Below are 19,710 nucleotides of genomic sequence, written 5' to 3'. Positions count from 1 at the left end.
ACCGAAGGAGCGTCCAGACGATTACGAAATAATTCGAAAAGTATGGATTGTTCGAGAAGACGGATCCCAACCGGCTTTGGTACGACGACGATGAGTTTACGAGCATCGCGAAAAAAATAATCATGAGTCCGGATCTGTCGTTGTACGACCTGATTCGTTCACCAGCCGCAAAAGCAGAGGAGTTACTCCCAAGTGAAGATTACTATCACGAGCTCGTCTTTTCGTGCGAGTGGTTGAAGCTCTCCCAGAAATTCCGCATCGGCAGCGTAACGCAGCTGTGCGATATTATGGCGAGGGGATTTTTGTATAAGCGACGGGCATTGGTCTCCCTGTTGAAGCTGACGCGTAACAAGCTGCCGATTCTTTGCTACGAAATGATCATCGAGCCTCTGACGAACAAAGACTTGTGGCATGTTTACTTGGCGTCTCCACCTGCAAGCTGAAACAAGATATCTCGATACATTTGCTGTATTCTTTTATTTGTTGCAATACAAAATCTTGTAGTTTTTTTCCTTATTGTACATATAAATAAAATTGTTTTAAAAAATCGAATTGGATTTTTATTTTTGTGTTGTAATTTTATTCAAAGTTTCATTTATGAAAATCACGAAGAAGATTCTCATCTCTCTGATATTTCAAAGGTACACCGTAATAATATCGAATGGCTCGATTCGAAGGTAAAATATGATTTATCGTCACTTTACACCTCGAATAGACGTGCTGCTACACTGATGCGTCGCTTATAAGCTGAAAAATTATCAGGTAATTTTTCTAGCGGCTCCCCGACATGAAACTAAACGAGAATAAAACCAGCTCACAAAACAGAAAATTTCAACTAAAATTCTGCGCGCATACGGCACTTTATCGAAGTGCCGAGAATCGACTCGCTTTACTCTACTGCGGGCTCTGTCAAGTGTCATGCTCTCACATGCCTTTCTGGCGCTGCTGTGCGTATCCAAGCATGAGTCACTATATTTCGAACGCTCGGCCGCCTTCTTGTGTCTTTGATAGTTTCGCGAGGCCGCACAGTAGTCAGTACTCGTTACGACGCCGTAGCGCGAACAACAAAGATATATCGTATCGACTGCATCAAGTGATTTTTACAAAATATAAAAACTACTGAACATTTTAAGCGACTGTGTGTGGTGTGTTAAGTGCAGAAAAAAATGACCAACGACAAAGTCGACGTGTATTACAGCAATGGCGTAGATGGAGGCCTGTACAACTTGGATTTCGAGATTAAAAATCACGTTACGATAGTTTCGAACTTACGAAAAATGAAGAAGCTGCGTGAAAAGGTCATTCGAGAGATGGAAAAAGGTCAAAAATCGAGAGTGAATCTTTTCAAAGAACTTGATCCGTTGATCAGTAATTGGAAGGGTCAATACCCAGACCTTGGAAAACTTTTTCGTCGCGAACAGATGGATTGGCTTCTCACAAAGTATGTTGAGTTTATTGAAATTAACAAAGTGATAAAAACGAATCTACTTAGTTTTGTGATCGAATGCGGCTATAAAGACCAGCCCGATGTGGATAAGTACGACAAGCCACTTCTTCGTCGAACAACAGCAGTGCACTATGCTGGTAGTCGCAAATTTTTTAACGAGAACAGTACGATTCGTGAGCTTTTTAGAATATACGACAGATTTGATGTGAACTACTGCGACGTTAAAGACGTCACGCACTTTCACGTGGCTTGCAAGAATGGCTATTACGACGTCGTTGAAAAATTCCTCGAGCTTGGCCAGGATCCTAATTGTCTGGCGCAAAATTCATTCAGTTCTCCGCTACACTTGGCTCTGTACTGGAACAGAAGGAACGTGGTCGAGTTGCTGCTGAAAAACGGCGCCAACCCTAATTTAGCCAATAAAGATGGATTGACACCTCTGCATTTAATTTGCGCGAGAGAATGTGACGATGACCTTGCAGAGCTATTCTTCAAGATGTGCGACGACAGTAAACATTCATTACAGATCGACGCTCGAGGCAAGTGGGACCAAACACCTTTGCACGTAGCTGTATTCTATAGCAATAAGAAGGTAGCTAAATTGCTACTAAAGAGAGGCGCCGATCCGAATAAGGCCACCGAGCATGGGTTGACATCTCTGCATTTTATTTGCAAGAGCAAGAACGATGCTGCTGATATGGCTGAGACACTATTTCAAATCTGTGACGATAGACATCATCTGGTACAGGTCGATACAAAGGACAAATCAGGTTGGACACCGCTTCAATGGGCCGTCGCCAATCTCCGTCCGAATTTAATAGATGTACTTTTGGATCGTGGTTCAAAACTATCCAACTTTGTATTTCCCACGATGAGTCACTTCAACGTAGGATTTGTGTCGATGTTGGATGAAACGGCGGTTCATGCAAAATTGAAAGTCGTTTTTGACCTTCGAACCGTTGTCAAACGCTTGGAAAAAAAAGGATACAAACTGAAACTAGAGGACCTGCAGACGATCAAGAGATTGTTGGATGAGTATGGGTTGTTCGAGAAATTGACAAATCTCGACCAACGTTGGTACGAAAAGGAGGAATTTGCGAAAAAGTCGAAACATCTGATGGTGAGTCCAAGTGTGTCGCTCTACGACCTTATCCGTTCACCACTCGCAAAAGCAGAGGAGATACTCCCAAGTGAAGATTACTATCTCAAGCTCGTGTCTTCAACAGAATGGTCGAAGCTTTCCGAAGAATGTCGCATTGCGAGTGTTGCGAAGCTATGCGAGATAATTGCGAGGGGATTTTTGTACAAGCGACGAGCATTGGCATCTCTCGTGAAACTGACGCGCAACAAGCTGCCGCTCTTTTGCTACGATATGATCATCGAGCCGCTAACGAACAAAGATTTGTGGCATGTTTACTTGGCGTCTCCAAGCGAAAGCAGGAGATCTTTATAATCATTTCATGCTTTATAATAATTTTCCATATCATTCAAATAAATACATTTAATAAAAATTTGAATTCATTGATTTTTTTCTAAGTTTAAGTGTTACTTGTTTTAATTTTATTTCCAATTTTATTCGCTATAAATCATAGAGAAGTTTCTCGTCTTGCACAGCTGCTTCATTTTTTTTTTCATTATTTTGACCGAAGTAAATACCGAATATTTTCTATGGTATCTTTGCACCATAAATGGACGTTCGTACTTATTCGTGAGAAACATCGCTGGTAGATTATAATGATTTTATCTTAAAATTTGATGCATCAGTCGAAGCTTGGGAGGCCGTATACATCCGACGAATCTCCGCGACTTACTCAGTCTCGATCGAAATCGAATCGATCTCAGCTTCCACATAGATTACAGGGCCGAGCCCGCGAGCTCGAAACACGCATGGAAATCCGATAACTTTTTGCGGCACACCGCTGCATCGACTGGCCCAACGAGGCAGACTATTTTGCACATCTTCAAGATAGATCGACCTGAATTACATCGACGATCGTGGCCACGACGAATTTTATGACGAACAAAGATTTGTGGCATATTTACTTGGTGTGTTCAATTTACCTGCAAGCTGAAACATTTGCTGTACTCTTTTATTTGTTGCAATATAAAACCTTGCAGTTTTTTTCTTTATCGTACATATAAATAACATTGTTTTAAAAAATCGAATTGGATTTTTATTTTTGTGTTGTAATTTTATTCAAAGTTTCATTTATGAAAATCACGAATAAGTTTCTAATCTCGCTGATATTTCAAAGGTACACCGTAATAATATCGAATGGCTCAATTCGAAGGTAAAATATTATTTATCGCCACTTTACACTTCGAATAGACGTGTTTGGTCCACTTACTAGTGAAAAACGTCGACGAGATAATGATCAACAGTTTTACGTTAATCTTTCAAATCGCGTCGCATGCAAGCTGTAAAATTATTAGGTAATTTTTTCTACTCGTTCTCTGATGTGAAGTCGCGGGTAATATGATAGATTTCGGCTTTATTTCGCCACGCGGCTCCCGGACATGAAACTTTACCAGAGTAAAATCAGTTAACACAACAGAAAACTCAACTTAAATTCTGCGCGCATGCGGCACTCTATTTATATTGAAGTACCGAGAATCGGCTCGTTTACCCTACTGCGAGCTCTGCCGCATGCTCTCACATGCCTTTCTGGCGCTGCTGTGCGTGTCCGTGCACGAGTCACTATAGTTCGAACGCTTAGCTGCCTTCTTGTGTCTTTGATAGTTTCGCGAGGCCGCAGAGTAGTCAGTACTCGTTACGACGCCGCAGCGTGAACAACAAAGAAATATCGCATCGACTGCATCAAGTGATTTTTACAAAAAATAAAACCTACTGAACATTTTTAACGGCTGTGTGTGGTGTGTTAAGTGCAGAACAAAAAAATGACCAACGAAAAAGTCGACGTGTATTACAGCAATGGCAGTGATGGAGGCCTGTACAACTTGGAATACGAAATTAATAATCACGTTACGATAGTTTCGAACTTACGAAAGATGAAGAAGCTGCGTGAAAAGGTTATTGGAGAGATGGAAAAAGGTCAAAAATCGACCGAGAAATCGAGAGTGAATCTTTTTAAAGAACTTGGTCCATTGATCAATAACTGGAAGGGTCAATACCCAGACCTTGGAAAACTTCTTCGTCACAAAGAAATGGACTGGCTTCTGATGAAGTATGTTGAGTTTATTGAAATGAACAAAGTGATAAAAACGAATCTACTTAGTTTTGTGATCGAGTGTGGATATAAGGGCAAGCCCGAAATTGATAAGGACAACAAGGCACTACTGCGTCGAACTACACCACTGCATCACGCGGCTCGGAGTAATAAAAGTTACGTCATCTCCGATCTCTGCAAAATATACGACAGATTTAACGTAGACTATATCGACGAAGGTGGGTATACACCTTTTCATGTGGCTTGCAGGGATGGCTGTTATGACGTCGTCGAGAAGTTCCTCGAACTCGGCCAAGATCCCAATTGCCCACTTCAGAAATCAGTCGATCCGCCGCTGCACTTGGCTCTGTACCATAAGCATCAGAACGTGGCCGAGTTGCTGCTGAAAAACGGCGCCAACCCTAATTTAGCTACTGAAGACGGATGTACACCTCTGCATTTAATTTGCGCGAGAGAATGTGACGATGACCTTGCAGAGCTATTCTTCAAGATGTGCGACGACAGTAATCATCGATTACAGATCGACGCTCGAAACAAGTGGGACCAAACACCTTTGCACGTAGCTGTATTCTATAGCAATAAGAAGGTAGCTAAATTGCTACTAAAGAGAGGCGCGATCCGAATACGGCCACCGAGCGTGGATCGACACCTCTGCATTTGATTTGCAAGAGAAATAATGATGACTCCACACACTTGATGGATACGCTATTCAGCATCTGCGACGATAGACATCAGCTGGTACAGGTCGATACAAAGGACAAGTCAGGTTGGACACCGCTTCAATGGGCCGTCGCGTATCTTCATCCGAATTTGGTCGACGTTCTTTTGGATCATGGTGCAAAACTATCCAACTTTGTTTTCCCCAAAATGAGTCACTTCAACTTAGGATTTGTGTCGATGTTCGATGAAACGGCGGTTCATGCAAAATTGAAAGTCGTTTTTGACCTTCGAACCGTTGTCAAGTGCTTAGAAAAAAGAGACTACAAGCTGAAACTAGAGGACCTGCAGACGATCAAGAGATTGTTCGATAAGTATGAAGCGTTCAAGAAATTGCCAAATCTCGACCAACGTTGGTACGATAAGGAGGAGTTTTCAAGTGAAGCGAAAAATATCGAAATGAGTCCCAACCAGTCCCTCTACGATCTGGTTCGATCACCACCCGCAAAAGCAGAGGAGATACTCCCAAATGAAGACTACTATCACAAGCTCGTGTCTTCAACAGAATGGTCGAAGCTTTCCGAAGAATGTCGCATTGCGAGTGTTGCGCAGTTGTGCGAAATAATGGCGAGGGGATTTTTGTACAAGCGACGAGCATTGGCATCTCTCGTGAAACTGACGCGCAACAAGCTGCCGATCTTTTGCTACGATATGATCATCGAGCCGCTGACGAACAAAGACTTGTGGCATATTTGTTTGGCGTCTCCAAGGGAAACCAGGAGATCTTTATAATCATATTTTCAGTATATTTTTATATGACGTAACATTTAATATTTCACATTTGTCCATATCATTCAATTGAATGCATTTAATAAAAATTTGAATTCATTGATTTTTTTCTAAGTTTAAGTGTTACTTGTTTTATAATTTTATTTACAATTTTATTCGCTATGAATAATAGAGAAGTTTCTCGTCTTCATTTTTTTTTCGTTATTTTGACCGAAGTAAATACCGAATATTTTCTATGGTATATTTGCACCTTAAATAGACGTTCGTACTTATTCGTGAAAAACATCGCTTGTAGATTATAACTATTTTATCTTAAAATTTGATGCATCAGTCGAAGCTTGGGAGGCCTTATACATCCGACAAATCTCCGCGACTTACTCAGTCTCGATCGAAATCGAATCGATCTCAGCCTCCTCATAGATTACAGGGTCGAGCGCAGAAATTTCAATTCAATCGAACGTCTCGTCAGCTTCGTGGCTCGAATTAGCGGCTACAGGGACGAGCCCGCGAGCTCGATCCACGCACGGCAATCCAATAACTATTTGCGGCACATCGCTGCATCGACTGGCCCCACGAGGCAGACTATTTCGCACATCTTCAGTATATTCGACCTGAATTACATCGACGATCGTGGCCACGACGCATTTCCACATGGCCTGCGCGAGTACGGCTTATGATTTTTTTTTTATTAAGTACACGAGCGACCCGTAAGTACGCCGCATTTAAGATTTTCTTTCGCTGCTGCACACAGTTCAAGCTCTTTTATATAGCCTCGGTCACGTGCTTTTTTTCACTTTCTATGAAGATCGTAGTAAATGTATGCAGTCAGTATATATACAACGTGAATAACGAATAGAAAAAACAACGAGTGATTATTAGCGGTAAAAAATATTTCGTATCACAAGCGACCCGTGTAGTGCTGCGTCGAGTGAGAAAGCTATGAATTATATTATACGAGGATGGCCGAAGAACGCGACCATTTGGGCAACGCACCGCTGCACTTGGCCATAGAAAGCGGGGACTGATTCTTAGTCGAATCGTTGTTGAGAAATGCCGCCAACGCGATTCCATCGATCGACCGGTGCCGGTGCGGATCGACGCCCGGAACGAGTTCGGCGCAGGACACCGTTGCACCTGGCTCTGGGCGCGCGCGACACGGGCGTGTCCGAGTCGTGACCATATATATGCCGGTCAACGCCCGGGACGAGTCGGGCGACACACCGCTACACGTGGCTCTGGAACACTCGCACACGAAGACGGCTAAATTGCTGTTGAAAAAAGGCGCGACCCGAGCATAGCCAATGCATGAGAGAGGTTTTCTGCAAGAGATACAGCGGCAGCGATGCCCCGACCATCGAACTATTTTTCGCGCACAACGAGGTACAAGGAGGGTCGCACGCCTCTGCACTATACGCCGTCGCGACTGTCTCGCCGAGAGATATACGACGACCATTGGCTAGTCGACAAGAATCACGTGAAATTGGAACTGAAGGTCCGGTGTTCTGGCCATCGCCGAGCATCTCGAGGACAAAGGATACGTACTGGACCGAGACGCGATCGCGACGATCTTCTCGTTCGCGCGATTACGGACGACGCGCCGAATATTGGCTGGACGACGAGGCGAACTTCGCGAGACGAGCGAAATCGATATACAGATCGGCGAGAATCCGTCGCTCTTAGGACTGATCCGGTTGCGGCCCGAGGAGGCGTACGCGGACTACGCGTGAATTGGGGACGATCTCCAATATCCATTGCGATACTTGCGTCGAGCATCTGTGCGAGAAACTGCGTCGAGGGGAGTTTTTCGGCGATGGGCCCTCGAGCCGTTCTCCAAGCTGACGCGCGATCGACTGCCGACTCTCCGCTGCGAAACGATCCTGGACAAGTTGGCGAACGAGGATCTCCGCCGTATTTACTTGGCCGCGGCAGCGATCGTCTGAGCGAAGCGTTGCGCTATCGCACTAGGATATTATATTCTTTGCCTCTTTTAATTAATGTCTGCCCGGCAACTGTCGCTTTGAATTTCTAGCGTTATATTTTAATTTTTTTTTATATATATTTTCGTAATGAGATGCTTTACTCATTCAACTTGTATCAATGAAAACATTAATCCTTTTGATATTGCCAGTTTGGCAGGCTACGCGAAACAGCGATAACCCCTTGTCAACAGACATTTTCGGACGATCAACAACAATTTCGGCCGACCAACAACGAAAGTAAGTAAACGTGTTAATGATTAAAGTCACGAAGTTAAAGTAAAACCCAATCATTTTGCCACAAATTTTATTGAAATTCTAGAAAAAAATTTAGATCAGCGTCAATACATATATTTACAATTGTCGAAAAAATCTTGCAATAAAATGAACAATAAATTATACATAAAAACTTGATCGTCCTCGGACTTGATTAGATTTAGTTGCGCCTATTTTTATTTACGAGAAAAAAGCGCTAGAGAGATATTTAAAGAGTTAATAGCAAAGCAAATTATAATAAGAAAATGTATTACTACGATGAAAATGGATTTTATACAGATAGGTATTTTTTCACGCAAAATGAAATAGCCTTCGATGAAACTTTTTTAAACTTGATCCAGTATATATTCTAAAAATCAATGTTTAGAATTTAATATTAGTGAATTATTTTTTGGTGATCGATCAAATGTGATTTTTTTCCAAATTTCTCCTTGCACTTGGCACACGCGTAATCTTTGCGACCTCCGTGAACAGTCCGTTGATGTTTAATCAAATCTGATTTGTGTCCAAATTTCTTTTCACACGTGTCGCATGCGAACTTTTTGCGACCTTTATGGACTATTCTTTTATGGTTAAGCAAATGCGATCTTTGTCCGAATTTTTTTTCGCACGTGTCACATGCGAAATCTTTGCGACCTTCATGGACTATCCTTTGGTGTTTGAGCAAATTCGATTTTGTTCCAAATTTCTTCTTGCACTCGTCGCATGCGAAATCTTTGCGACCTTCGTGGACTGTCCTTTGGTGCTTTAACAAATCTGATTTACTCCCACATTTCCTTTCGCAATTATCGCATGCGTAGTTTTTGCGACATTCATGTACTGTCTTTTGATGGAAAAGCAAATGACTTTTATGTCTAAATTTCTTTTCGCACTTGTCGCAAGCAAAATCTCTGCGATCTTCGTGGACTGTCCTTTGGTGAAGAAGCAAATCTGCTTTGCGTCCAAATTTCTTCTCGCACTTGTCGCATGCGTAATCCTTGCGAACTTCGTGAACTGTCCTATGGTGTCGTAGCAAATGCGTTTTATGTCCAAATTTCTTCTCGCACTTGACACACGCGTAATCTTTGCGACCTCCGTGAACAGTCCGTTGATGTTTAATCAATTCTGATTTGCGTCCAAATTTCTTTTCACACGTGTCGCATGCGAACTTTTTGCGACCTTCATGGACTATTCTTTTATGATTAAGCAAATGCGATCTTTGTCCGAATTTTTTTTCGCACGTGTCACATGCGAAATCTTTGCGACCTTCATGGACTATCCTTTGGTGTTTGAGCAAATTCGATTTTGTTCCAAATTTCTTCTTGCACTCGTCGCATGCGAAATCTTTGCGACCTTCGTGGACTGTCCTTTGGTGCTTGAACAAATCTGATTTACTCCCACATTTCCTTTCGCAATTATCGCATGCGTAGTTTTTGTGACATTCATGTACTGTCTTTTGATGGAAAAGCAAATGACTTTTATGTCTAAATTTCTTTTCGCACTTGTCGCAAGCATAATCTCTGCGATCTTCGTGGACTGTCCTTTGGTGAAGAAGCAAATCTACTTTGCGTCCAAATTTCTTCTCGCACTTGTCGCATGCGTGATCTCTTCGACCTTCGTGTACTAGTTGTTGGTGCATCACTGAATCTGATTTGGTTCCAAATTTTTTGTCGCACTTGTTGCACGTGTAATCTTTGCGACCTTCGTGTACAGTTCTCTGGTGTACGAGCAAATGTGATCTTTGTCCGAATTTTTTTTCGCACTTGTCGCATACGTAATCTTTGCGATCTTTGTGAACTGTTTTATGGTGTCTAATCAAATTGCATCGTTGTCCAAATTTTTTCTCGCAATTATCACATTTGTAGTCTTTGCGATCTTCGTGGACTGCCTTCATGTGCAAGAGCAAACTATGAGTAGTATTAAATTGTTTCAAACACAGATCACAGAAATAATTTCTAAAAACTTGGTGGAATACTTTTCGGTGCTCAAGTAAATTTGATTCATTATCAAATGTTTTCTCGCAGTCGTCGCATGAATAATTTTTTCGATTTTCATGGACTGTTTGTCGGTGCGTATTCAAAACGCCTTGAGTCACAAATGTCTTCTCACACTTGTTGCATGTGTGATATTTTCGAACTTCGTGTACTAACGTTTTGTGGTAGAGCAAACTCGCTTCACGTGAAAATTTCTTCTCACAAAGATGGCATGAAAAATCTTTGCGACTTTCGTGGACTGTCTTCATGTGCGAGAGCAAACTATGTATGGTATCAAATCTCTTGGCGCACATTTCACATGAGTAATTGGTGTAAACTTCGTTGGATAGTTTTCGCTGCTCAAGTAAAGTTGATTTATTTTCAATGTTTCGATTGCACTTTTTGATCATGAAATCTTCGCGATTTCTATGCATTAGTTTTTGGTGCATAATCAAACACGATTGATTCACAAATGTCTTTTCGCACTTGCCACATGCGTATTTTTTTTGTTCTGTGTGAACTGTGAATCGGTGAAATATCATGCTTGATTTTATCGCAAATATTTCCTGACAAATATCACAGTAGTATTTTTTGTCGTTTAAAGCGACAACGTCGTGTTCACTTAAATTATCTATTGAGATAATTTCTTCCGATTTCTTCTGACTTTGATCCATTTTGGTGCCACGGAAATTGATAATGAGTAAAATCTATCTTTTGGTATTATGGCTTGTGTCATCGGGAAAGACAACATTCAACTAATTTTACTTTCCAGTAAGCATGATCGCTGTGTTGAGGGAATATGTCAAAATCGCTTATGATCCTGTTGTTTACAATTGATTGCCGATTTATCTGTTTATACATTGTTCTGACAGTGCTCGAAACCATTTGAAATTCTAACTTAGCGACAATTACTCCGATAAATAAACTAAGTACTTAAAGATAACTCCTCGTTTTATATCGAGTCAATAGATCCTCATTTCGATCTCGTTAAATCTCGTCAATCTAACGCGTATTGATCGCGTGATAATTTGCGACATGATTATCGAGAATTTGAATAACGAAGATTTGTATCATATTTGCTTGGCGGCTACAGGCCTGAACTCATAATGGTTCAGTTCATGTTGACAACCATAATTGGCAATTGTTCAATCGACATACTGTAACCGACTTAATAAAATCTGCCTCACAATTTACGAGTTTTAAATGACTATTCCACATTATCCAATTCCTACCTTAAAAAAACACTAGTTTTTAAGAGTTTATAAGAGCCTCGATCGAATTAAGAAATTATGAACCACTGAATGTTCTATTTTTTTCAATAGATTGGGATTTTATTTGCATTTAACGTCTTCTGGTACTCTGATCATAGGAAGTAATACATTTTGTAGCTCATCTAACTTACTGCAGTGGTGGGTTATAAAGCAATTTGATCTTGTTCATCGGCAGTTACTTAGTTTCAGAAATTCAAAAAACTCTTCGAATGAATCGTCACCAAGTTAGAGTTTTAAAATGTTTCAAATATTGTAAGAATAATGTAAAAATAAAATTAATCGGTAGCTTGATTGTAAACAATACGATCATAAACGATTTCGACATATTTTCTCGATACACTGATCACGATTATAGTGAAAATAAATTAGTTTGAATGTTGTCTTTCCCGATGAAACAAGCTATAACACCGAAAAATAAATTTTACTTATTCAATTTTTGCAGCACTAAATAGAAGGATCCATCATTTTACGGCGATAAAATGGATAAAAGTGAGAAGAAATTCGAGGAAGTTGACTCTGAATATGTTTCAAGCGACAAACAACACATTTATGATATTTGTCAGCAGGCATTTACTCTTGAATCAAGCATGATTACACACCGAGAGGCAATCCGCAATGAACAAAAAGATTACTTATGCGACAAGTGCGAGCAGAAATTCGAGTTTCGAAGTCATTTGAGTAGACACCAAATATCGGTACACAGAGGCCGCAAAGATTTTGCATGCGACCAGTGCGAAAAGAAATTTGTGAAAAAATCGAGTTTGTTCACGCATCAAAAATTGGTACACAAAAATCGTGAAGATTACTCATGCAACAAGTGCGAGAAAAAATTTGAAAATAAATCAAATTTAATCAGACACAGAAAAATATTTCACGAAGTTTTCAAAGATTACTTATGTGAAAAGTGCGCGAAGAGATTTGTAAATAAACAGAGTTTGTTCATACATATAAAGAAAGTTCATGAGGTTGGCAAAGATTTTCCCTGCGACCAGAGCGCGGACGTATTTATAAAAAAATCGCATTTGATCGACCACCAAATCACAATACATAAAAGTAACAGAGACTTTTCAGGTAATAAGTGCGAGAAGATATACGATAAAAAATTCAATTTACTCGTACACCAAAAAACAGTTCTCAAAGGTCGCAAAGATTTTGTACGTGATGATTGCGAGAAGAAATTTGGAAGTAAATCCAATTTGTTGCAGCACCAAAAAACAGTTCACGAAGATCGGAAAGATTTTGTATGTGACAATTGCAGCAAGAAATTCGGACAGAAACATCATTTGCTCTTGCACATGAAACTAGCCCACGAGAATTGCAAAGATTACGTATGCGATAAGTGCGCGAAACAATTCGGGAAAAAATGGAATTTGCTTTACCATCAAAGGACAGTCCACGAAGATCGCAGAGATTTTGCTTGCGACAAGTGCGAAAAAAAATTTAGACAAAAAGGTCACTTGCTTTCCCATCAAAAGACAGTACATGAATGTCGCAAAAGCTACGCATGCGATAATTGCGAAAGGAAATGTGGGAGTAAATCAGATTTGTTAAAGCACCAAAGGACAGTCCATGAGGGTCACAAAGATTATTTATGCGACAAATGCGAGAAAAAATTTGGCAAAAAATCGAATTTCCTTTTCCATCAAAGGACAGTCCACGAAGGTCGTAAAGATTACGCATGCGACAATTGCGAAAGAAAATGTGTAAGTAAATCAGATTTGTTGAAGCACCAAAGGGCAGTTCATGAGGGTCGCAAAGATTTCGCATGCGACGAGTGCAAGAAGAAATTTGGAACAAAATCGAATTTGCTCAAACACCAAAGGATAGTCCACGAAGGTCGCAAAGATTACGCATGCGAGAAGTGCGAGAAAAAATTTGCACGAAAATCGTGTTTGCTCTTGCACATGAGAACAGTTCACGAGGGTCGCAAAGATTTCTCTTGCGACAATTGTGAAAAGAAATTTGCACGTAAATCCGATTTACTCAAACACCAATTGACAGTCCATTATGGTCGCAAAGATTACTTATGCGACAAATGCGAGAAGAAATTTGGACAGAGATCGACTTTACTTTTGCATCAAAAGACAGTCCACCAAGGACGTAAAGACTATGCATGCGACAAATGCGAGAGGAAATTTGGGGCCATATGCAATTTGCTCTCTCATCTGAAGACAGTCCACGAAGGTCGCCAAGATTATGCATGCGATAAGTGTGAGAAAAAGTTTGGGGTAAAAATGAATTTGAAAAGACATCAAAATACAGTCCACGAGGCTCGTAAAGATAAATCCGAGAAGAAATGATATTTGACTGTTGTAAATATGGGAGGCGATTTTCAAAACTTTCAATAAAAATTGTGTTGAAATGATTTTGTATTACACGAACCTCGGACATTCAACTAACATTACACTTTTGAACACTGACGTTGAAATTTTGAGATTTAACTATTATTTTCCCCGAATCTGATCTAGACTTGAGTCTATATATAATTTGGGACATTTACTATTTTCTATGTTATAAAAGATATCAAAAGGATATGAAAATTTGAAAGATTGACCCGCATTTGCTACAAACGCAAGATATTATAGTTACATTACCCAAAGTAATCACTTGAGCAATCATTTCAAGCTATTGTATTCTTCAAACATGCGCTGAACAAAATAAGACAGAAAAGAGCCCGATTGGGACGAGAAATGACGAACTGACTGTTCTATTTTTTTAGTAGATTGAGATTTTATTTGCATTCACAGTCTTCCGATATATTATATCTGCACAGTGGCTCAGTGGTTATGGGGGCTATAGTGCATCGATATGTTTCGTGCCTGCGGCTCAAAATTTACTTTTGTTTCCTTCCGGTCAAGAGAGATTTTTTGTCGCTATTTCGCATATTGTTCCTTCGCACAGCTAATAACGTTATCAAACACGCCGTTTCACTTGACCCTGAAATTCGGCATGTTCGGCGTGGAAAGAGCGACCGAGCTGCTGCTGAGAAACGGCGCGATCCGAAACTCGCTGACGCGGATGGATTCACGCCTCTGCGCGTGATCAGCAGGAGAAGGAACGACGCAGCCGACTTGGCCGAAACGCTATTTCGCGCGCTGAGCATCAAGTGCCTGTGCGAGATAACGTCCAGAGGATGTTTTTTCTCACCGTGGGTGCTGAGCTCGTTTTTCAAGCTGACGCGCAACAAGTTATCGCGTTGCAACATGATCATGGGCTTGTTTACGAATAAAGATTTGTGGAACTTTTGTTTGGCGATTGCGAGCAGTAACTCACGATCATATGATTCTGAATATTTTATGTCATTAAATATTGAAAAATTGCCATACTATTCAAATACATTTATTTAAAACTAAATCTATAAATTTTTTCTTTTAATTTTATTTCTAATTTCATTAACAAAATCCACATCATAAACAACATTTTAAATAATAATCTCCAATTTTACTTTCCCTTTCCAAGTACGCCCGTACAAACTGAAAAATCATTATTTCGTATAATTTTTCCTTGGATATAGTATACTCATAATAAACCTACCAGTGCTCTAAAATTTAAGAAAAATGTTTACTTTGTTCGCATATAAAAATCATGCATTACGTTCAAAGAATTGTTTTCTGATATCAAAAAAGCGATCCGAATTTAACCGACAATTACGATAAAATTGCTCGTCATTTGTTAGAAAGAGTACGTAGCTGACTATTTCGACTTATTCTGCAAGATCCAGGACAAGAACCTGCTCGACATTAAAATTCTCTTCTCGACCCACGTGAATGTCTTCTTCTTCTTCTTCTTCTGTGGCTCCGACAGTGAGCAAGCTCTGTGTCATACGGCCATTAACGGGCTCCCACGTGAATGTGAGTGCGAAAATTAAATCTTTCTGCGTGCATGCGGCACTCCATCGAAGTACCGAGAATCGACTCGCTTTTGTCTCGTGCGGATTGCGGACTCGCACGCCTTTCAAGCAAAGTTTACATACAGCGCCACCGAGAATTGTATCTCTCTTGCGCTCACTTGCGCTGTGCGTGTCCACTGTCCGTGCACGAGCCGCTAGTTCGAACGCTCGGCCGCCTTCTTCTGTCTTTGATTCCCCAGACCGCACACTGCACAGTAGTCAGTACTCGTTACGACGTTGCAGCGTGAACAACGAAGTAAGACCGCACCTTCGACTGCCTCAAGTGTTTTTCACAAAAAATAAAAACTACTGAACATTTTAAGCGACTGTGTGTGGTGTGTTGAGTGCAGAACAAAATGTCCGACGACAAATTCGACGTGTATTTCAGCAATGGCGGAGACGGAGGCCTGTACAACTTAGATTACGAAATTAATAATTACCTTACAGTAGTCTCGAACTTACAAAAAATGAAGAAGCTGCGTGAAAAGGTTATTGGAGAGATGGAAAAAGGTCGAGAATCGACCGAGAAATCGAAAGTGAACCTTTTTAAACAACTTGGTCCATTGATCAATAACTGGAAGGGTCAATACCCAGACCTTGGAAAACTTTTTCGTCGCGAACAGATGGATTGGCTTCTCACAAAGTATGTTGAGTTTATTGAAATGAACAAAGCAATAAAAACGAATCTACTTAGTTTTGTGATCGAGTGTGGATATAAAGACAAACTTGATGTGGATGAAGGCGGCAAGCCGCTACTGCATCGAACTACACCACTGCATCACGCGGCTAGGAGTAGTAAAAGTTACGTCATCTCCGATCTCTGCAAAATATACGACAGATTTAAAGTAGACTATATCGACGAAGGTGGGTATACACCTTTTCATGTGGCTTGCAGGGATGGCTGTTACGACGTCGTCGAGAAGTTCCTCGAACTCGGCCAAGATCCCAATTGCCCACTTCAGAAATCAGTCGATCCGCCGCTGCATGGGGCTCTGTACAATAACCAAAAGAACGTGGCCGAGTTGCTGCTGAACCACGGAGCTAACCCTAATTTAGCCGATGAAGATGGATGGACCCCTCTGCATGTTATTTGCTCGAGAGAATGTGACGATGACCTTGCAAAGCTATTCTTCCAAATGTGCGGCGACAATAATCATCTATTACAGGTCGACGCTCGAGATAAGTTGGACAATACACCTTTGCACTTAGCTGTGTGTAATAACAATAAGAAAGCAGCTAAATTTCTACTGCAGAGAGGTGCCAACCCTAATTTAGCCAATAAAAATGGATATACACCTCTGCATGTTATTTGCTCGAGAGAATGTGACGATGACCTTGCTGAGCTATTCTTCCAGATGTGCGATGACAGTAATCATCCATTACAGGTCGACGCTCGAGACAAGAACGGACATACACCTTTGCACGTAGCTGTATTCTATAGCAATAAGAAGGCAGCTAAATTGCTACTGAAGAGAGGCGCCAATCCGAATGTGGCTGACGCGAAAGGACAGACGCCTCTGCACTTTATCTGTATGAACAAGACCGATGCTGCTGATTTAGCTGAGACACTATTTCAAATCTGTGACGATAGACATCAGCTGGTACGGGTTGATAGAAAGGACAAGTCAGGTTGGACACCGCTTCAATGGGCCGTCGCCAATCTCCGTCCGAATTTGGTAGATGTACTTTTGGATCATGGTGCAAAACTTTCCAACTTTGTATTTCCCACGATGAATCACTTTAACTTAGGATTTGTGTTGATGTTGGATAAAACGGCGGTTCATGCAAAATTGAAAGTCGTTTTTGACCTTCGGGCCGTTGTCAAGTGCTTAGAAAAAAGAGGCTACAAGCTGAAACTAGAGGACCTGCAGACGATCAAGAGATTGTTGGATGGGTATGAAGTGTTCAAGAAATTGCCAAATCTCGACCAATGTTGGTACGATAAAGAGGAGTTTTCAAGTGAAGCGAAAAATATCGAAATGAGTCCCAATCAGTCTCTCTACGACCTTATCCGTTCACCACCCGCAAAAGCCGAGGAGATACTCGCAAATGAAGACTATTATCACAGGCTCGTGTCTTCAACAAAATGGTCGAAGCTTTCCGAAGAATTTCGCATTGCGAGTATTGCGCAGTTGGGCGAGGTAATGGCGAGGGGATTTTTGTACAAGCGACGAGCATTGGCATCACTCGTGAAGCTGACGGGCAACAAGCTGCCGATTCTTTGCTACGAAATGATCATCGAGCCTCTGACGAACAAAGATTTGTGGCATATTTATTTGGCGTCTTCGAATGAAAACAAGAGATCTTTATAATCTTTATAACAATATTTTCAATATTTTTAATTTTTTTAATAATAAATGTTTCACATTTTTCTATATCGTTCAAGAGAATACATTTAATAAACATTTGAATTCATAACTTTTTTCAAATTCTAAGTGTTGTGTGTTTTAATTACATTTCCAATTTTATTCACATCAATCATAGAGGATCTCATTTTCTACAGATATTTTATTTTTTTTTGTTATTTTGACCTATACAATCAATCGATACTCACCGGGTTGTACGCCGTAATTACATTGTTCCTTAATTTGCGCACATAATTCTAAACGTTCTTTGTACTACGTAAAGAGGACGGCACGACTTAACTCCAGAAAAAATAACAAATATTTTTTATCGCTCATATCTCAACATTTTGAGTCGACGTTCGCATATTTGCTTGCTCGTAAGAATCATTAAATGATCACACAATTGGTTATTCTTTATTTCAAAGCTGACGATTTAAAATTCTATATTATTTCGCCCTCTAATGTACTAAATATTTGGGTTTGTTTCCGTGTCAGGCTCCACGGCACGAAAATTGATTACTTAATTTACGAGAATAAAATTATAATAGATACACTTGTGTGACTCAATAGAGAAGTAACCCTACGACACCAGAAAAAAAAACAAGCGACATAATCCTTTGGTGCACGGTGATTGACGAGCGATTTGTAGACGGTATGCCAAGTATTCAGTCGCTCTCCTCCCTGCGGTAAGCAAGCACAGACGAACGTTGTCGGCACTTGTGTCTTTGCAGCGTCTCTCTGCGTTAGTCATTTCAGTTTGCCTCGTTCGGTGTGCGCCTGTCCGAGCCAGTCAGGGTACTTATGGTCATAATCGAATCGGCTCGCCGTTTTCGTACTGTATCTTTAGATAGCTTCGCGAAATCGCTCAATACACGTTACGACGCCGCAGCGTGAACAACAAAGTAAGACAGCAAGTGTATTCCGCGAAATATACAACACATTCATTTTATAAACGACTGTGTGTGAGTGCGTTGAACATTATGGATATGTCTTCCGACGAAGGATCCGATCAAGAATTCCATGACGACGACGAGCTCGATTTCATCAATCGTCTTCCGTACCAAGAAAAATTGGAAAGGATCAAGAGCCTACGTGACCAAGTCGATTGGGGGATCGAAAGCGATCGAGATAATTTTCTCGGTCAAATTATTCCCGTTGTCAAGGACTGGGGCGAGTGGGAGAACCGATATCCAAATCTTCTGGACATCTTCGACGCACGAGATATCGAATTTCTTCTCTACGATTGTACGCGGTGCAGGTCCAACCGCGACAACCACGTGGATTACGAGCAGCTGCTCGAGTTCGTCGTCTTCGTGGCTCGCAGCGGCTACAAGGGCCAACCGCTGCTGAGTGACCTCACACCGGTGCACCTCGTGACCAGATGCTTGCGCAGCGACTGGTTCGAGGCCCTCGACTACCTCTTCGACATCTACGAGAAGAACGACGAGAACTACACCGACGAGTTCGGATTCACGCATTTCCACGCGGCCTGCATGTCTCGGCGCGCCGACGTCGTGGAGAAGTTCCTGGTGGTCGGCCAGGTGGATCCCAATTGTCCTGTGCCGAGTACGGGCGACTCGCCGCTTCACCTGGCCCTGAAGATGCCCTACGGCAACGCGGCGAAGAATATCCGACTGCTGATGGAACACGGCGCCGATCCGAACGCGACCAACGGCAAGGGCTTGACTCCACTGAACGTCATGTGCGAGGGTGACTGTCACCAGGAGGAGGTTGAGACTTTGTTGAAGATGGGCGAGAAGAAGCAACGGCCGGTGCAGGTCGACGCTCGTGGAACGGACGGCCGGACGCCTCTTCAATGGGCGGTGATGAATTTTTCGTCGCGCGTCGTCGACCTACTCTTGGATCACGGGGCCGATACGTCGGATTTACATTTTCCCACTGTGGACGACTACGACGCGA

General features: G+C 41.4%; 2 protein-coding genes across 2 annotated transcripts; both read left to right on the top strand.

Annotated features, from left to right (window-relative positions):
* Positions 1–4,345: 4,345 nt before the first annotated feature.
* On the top strand, positions 4,346–6,084 carry LOC111694167 (ankyrin-1-like). Its single transcript, XM_023461169.1, has 2 exons — positions 4,346–5,221; positions 5,305–6,084. The coding sequence occupies exons 1-2, from the start codon at positions 4,346–4,348 to the stop codon at positions 6,082–6,084; spliced, it is 1,656 nt and encodes a 551-aa protein (XP_023316937.1).
* Positions 6,085–15,801: 9,717 nt separating this feature from the next.
* On the top strand, positions 15,802–17,757 carry LOC111694166 (ankyrin-3-like). Its single transcript, XM_023461168.1, has one exon. The coding sequence runs from the start codon at positions 15,802–15,804 to the stop codon at positions 17,755–17,757; it is 1,956 nt and encodes a 651-aa protein (XP_023316936.1).
* The last annotated feature ends 1,953 nt before the right edge of the window (positions 17,758–19,710 follow it).

The sequence above is a fragment of the Trichogramma pretiosum genome, unplaced genomic scaffold (assembly GCF_000599845.2).
Source record: "Trichogramma pretiosum strain Unisexual culture from Peru unplaced genomic scaffold, Tpre_2.0 scaffold36, whole genome shotgun sequence".
Taxonomy (NCBI): Eukaryota; Metazoa; Arthropoda; class Insecta; order Hymenoptera; family Trichogrammatidae; genus Trichogramma; species Trichogramma pretiosum.
Note: the sequence above shows the minus strand (reverse complement) of the source record. Positions and strands in the feature narration are given on the sequence as shown.

Bases quoted from the DNA above. Each gene is read 5' to 3' on its own strand.
- LOC111694167 (XM_023461169.1), top strand. From the start codon at position 4,346: ATGACCAACGAAAAAGTCGACGTGTATTACAGCAATGGCAGTGATGGA. The intron at 5,222-5,304 runs GTAGCTAAATTG...TTGATTTGCAAG, and splicing joins TATTCTATAGCAATAAGAAG to AGAAATAATGATGACTCCAC.
- LOC111694166 (XM_023461168.1), top strand. From the start codon at position 15,802: ATGTCCGACGACAAATTCGACGTGTATTTCAGCAATGGCGGAGACGGA.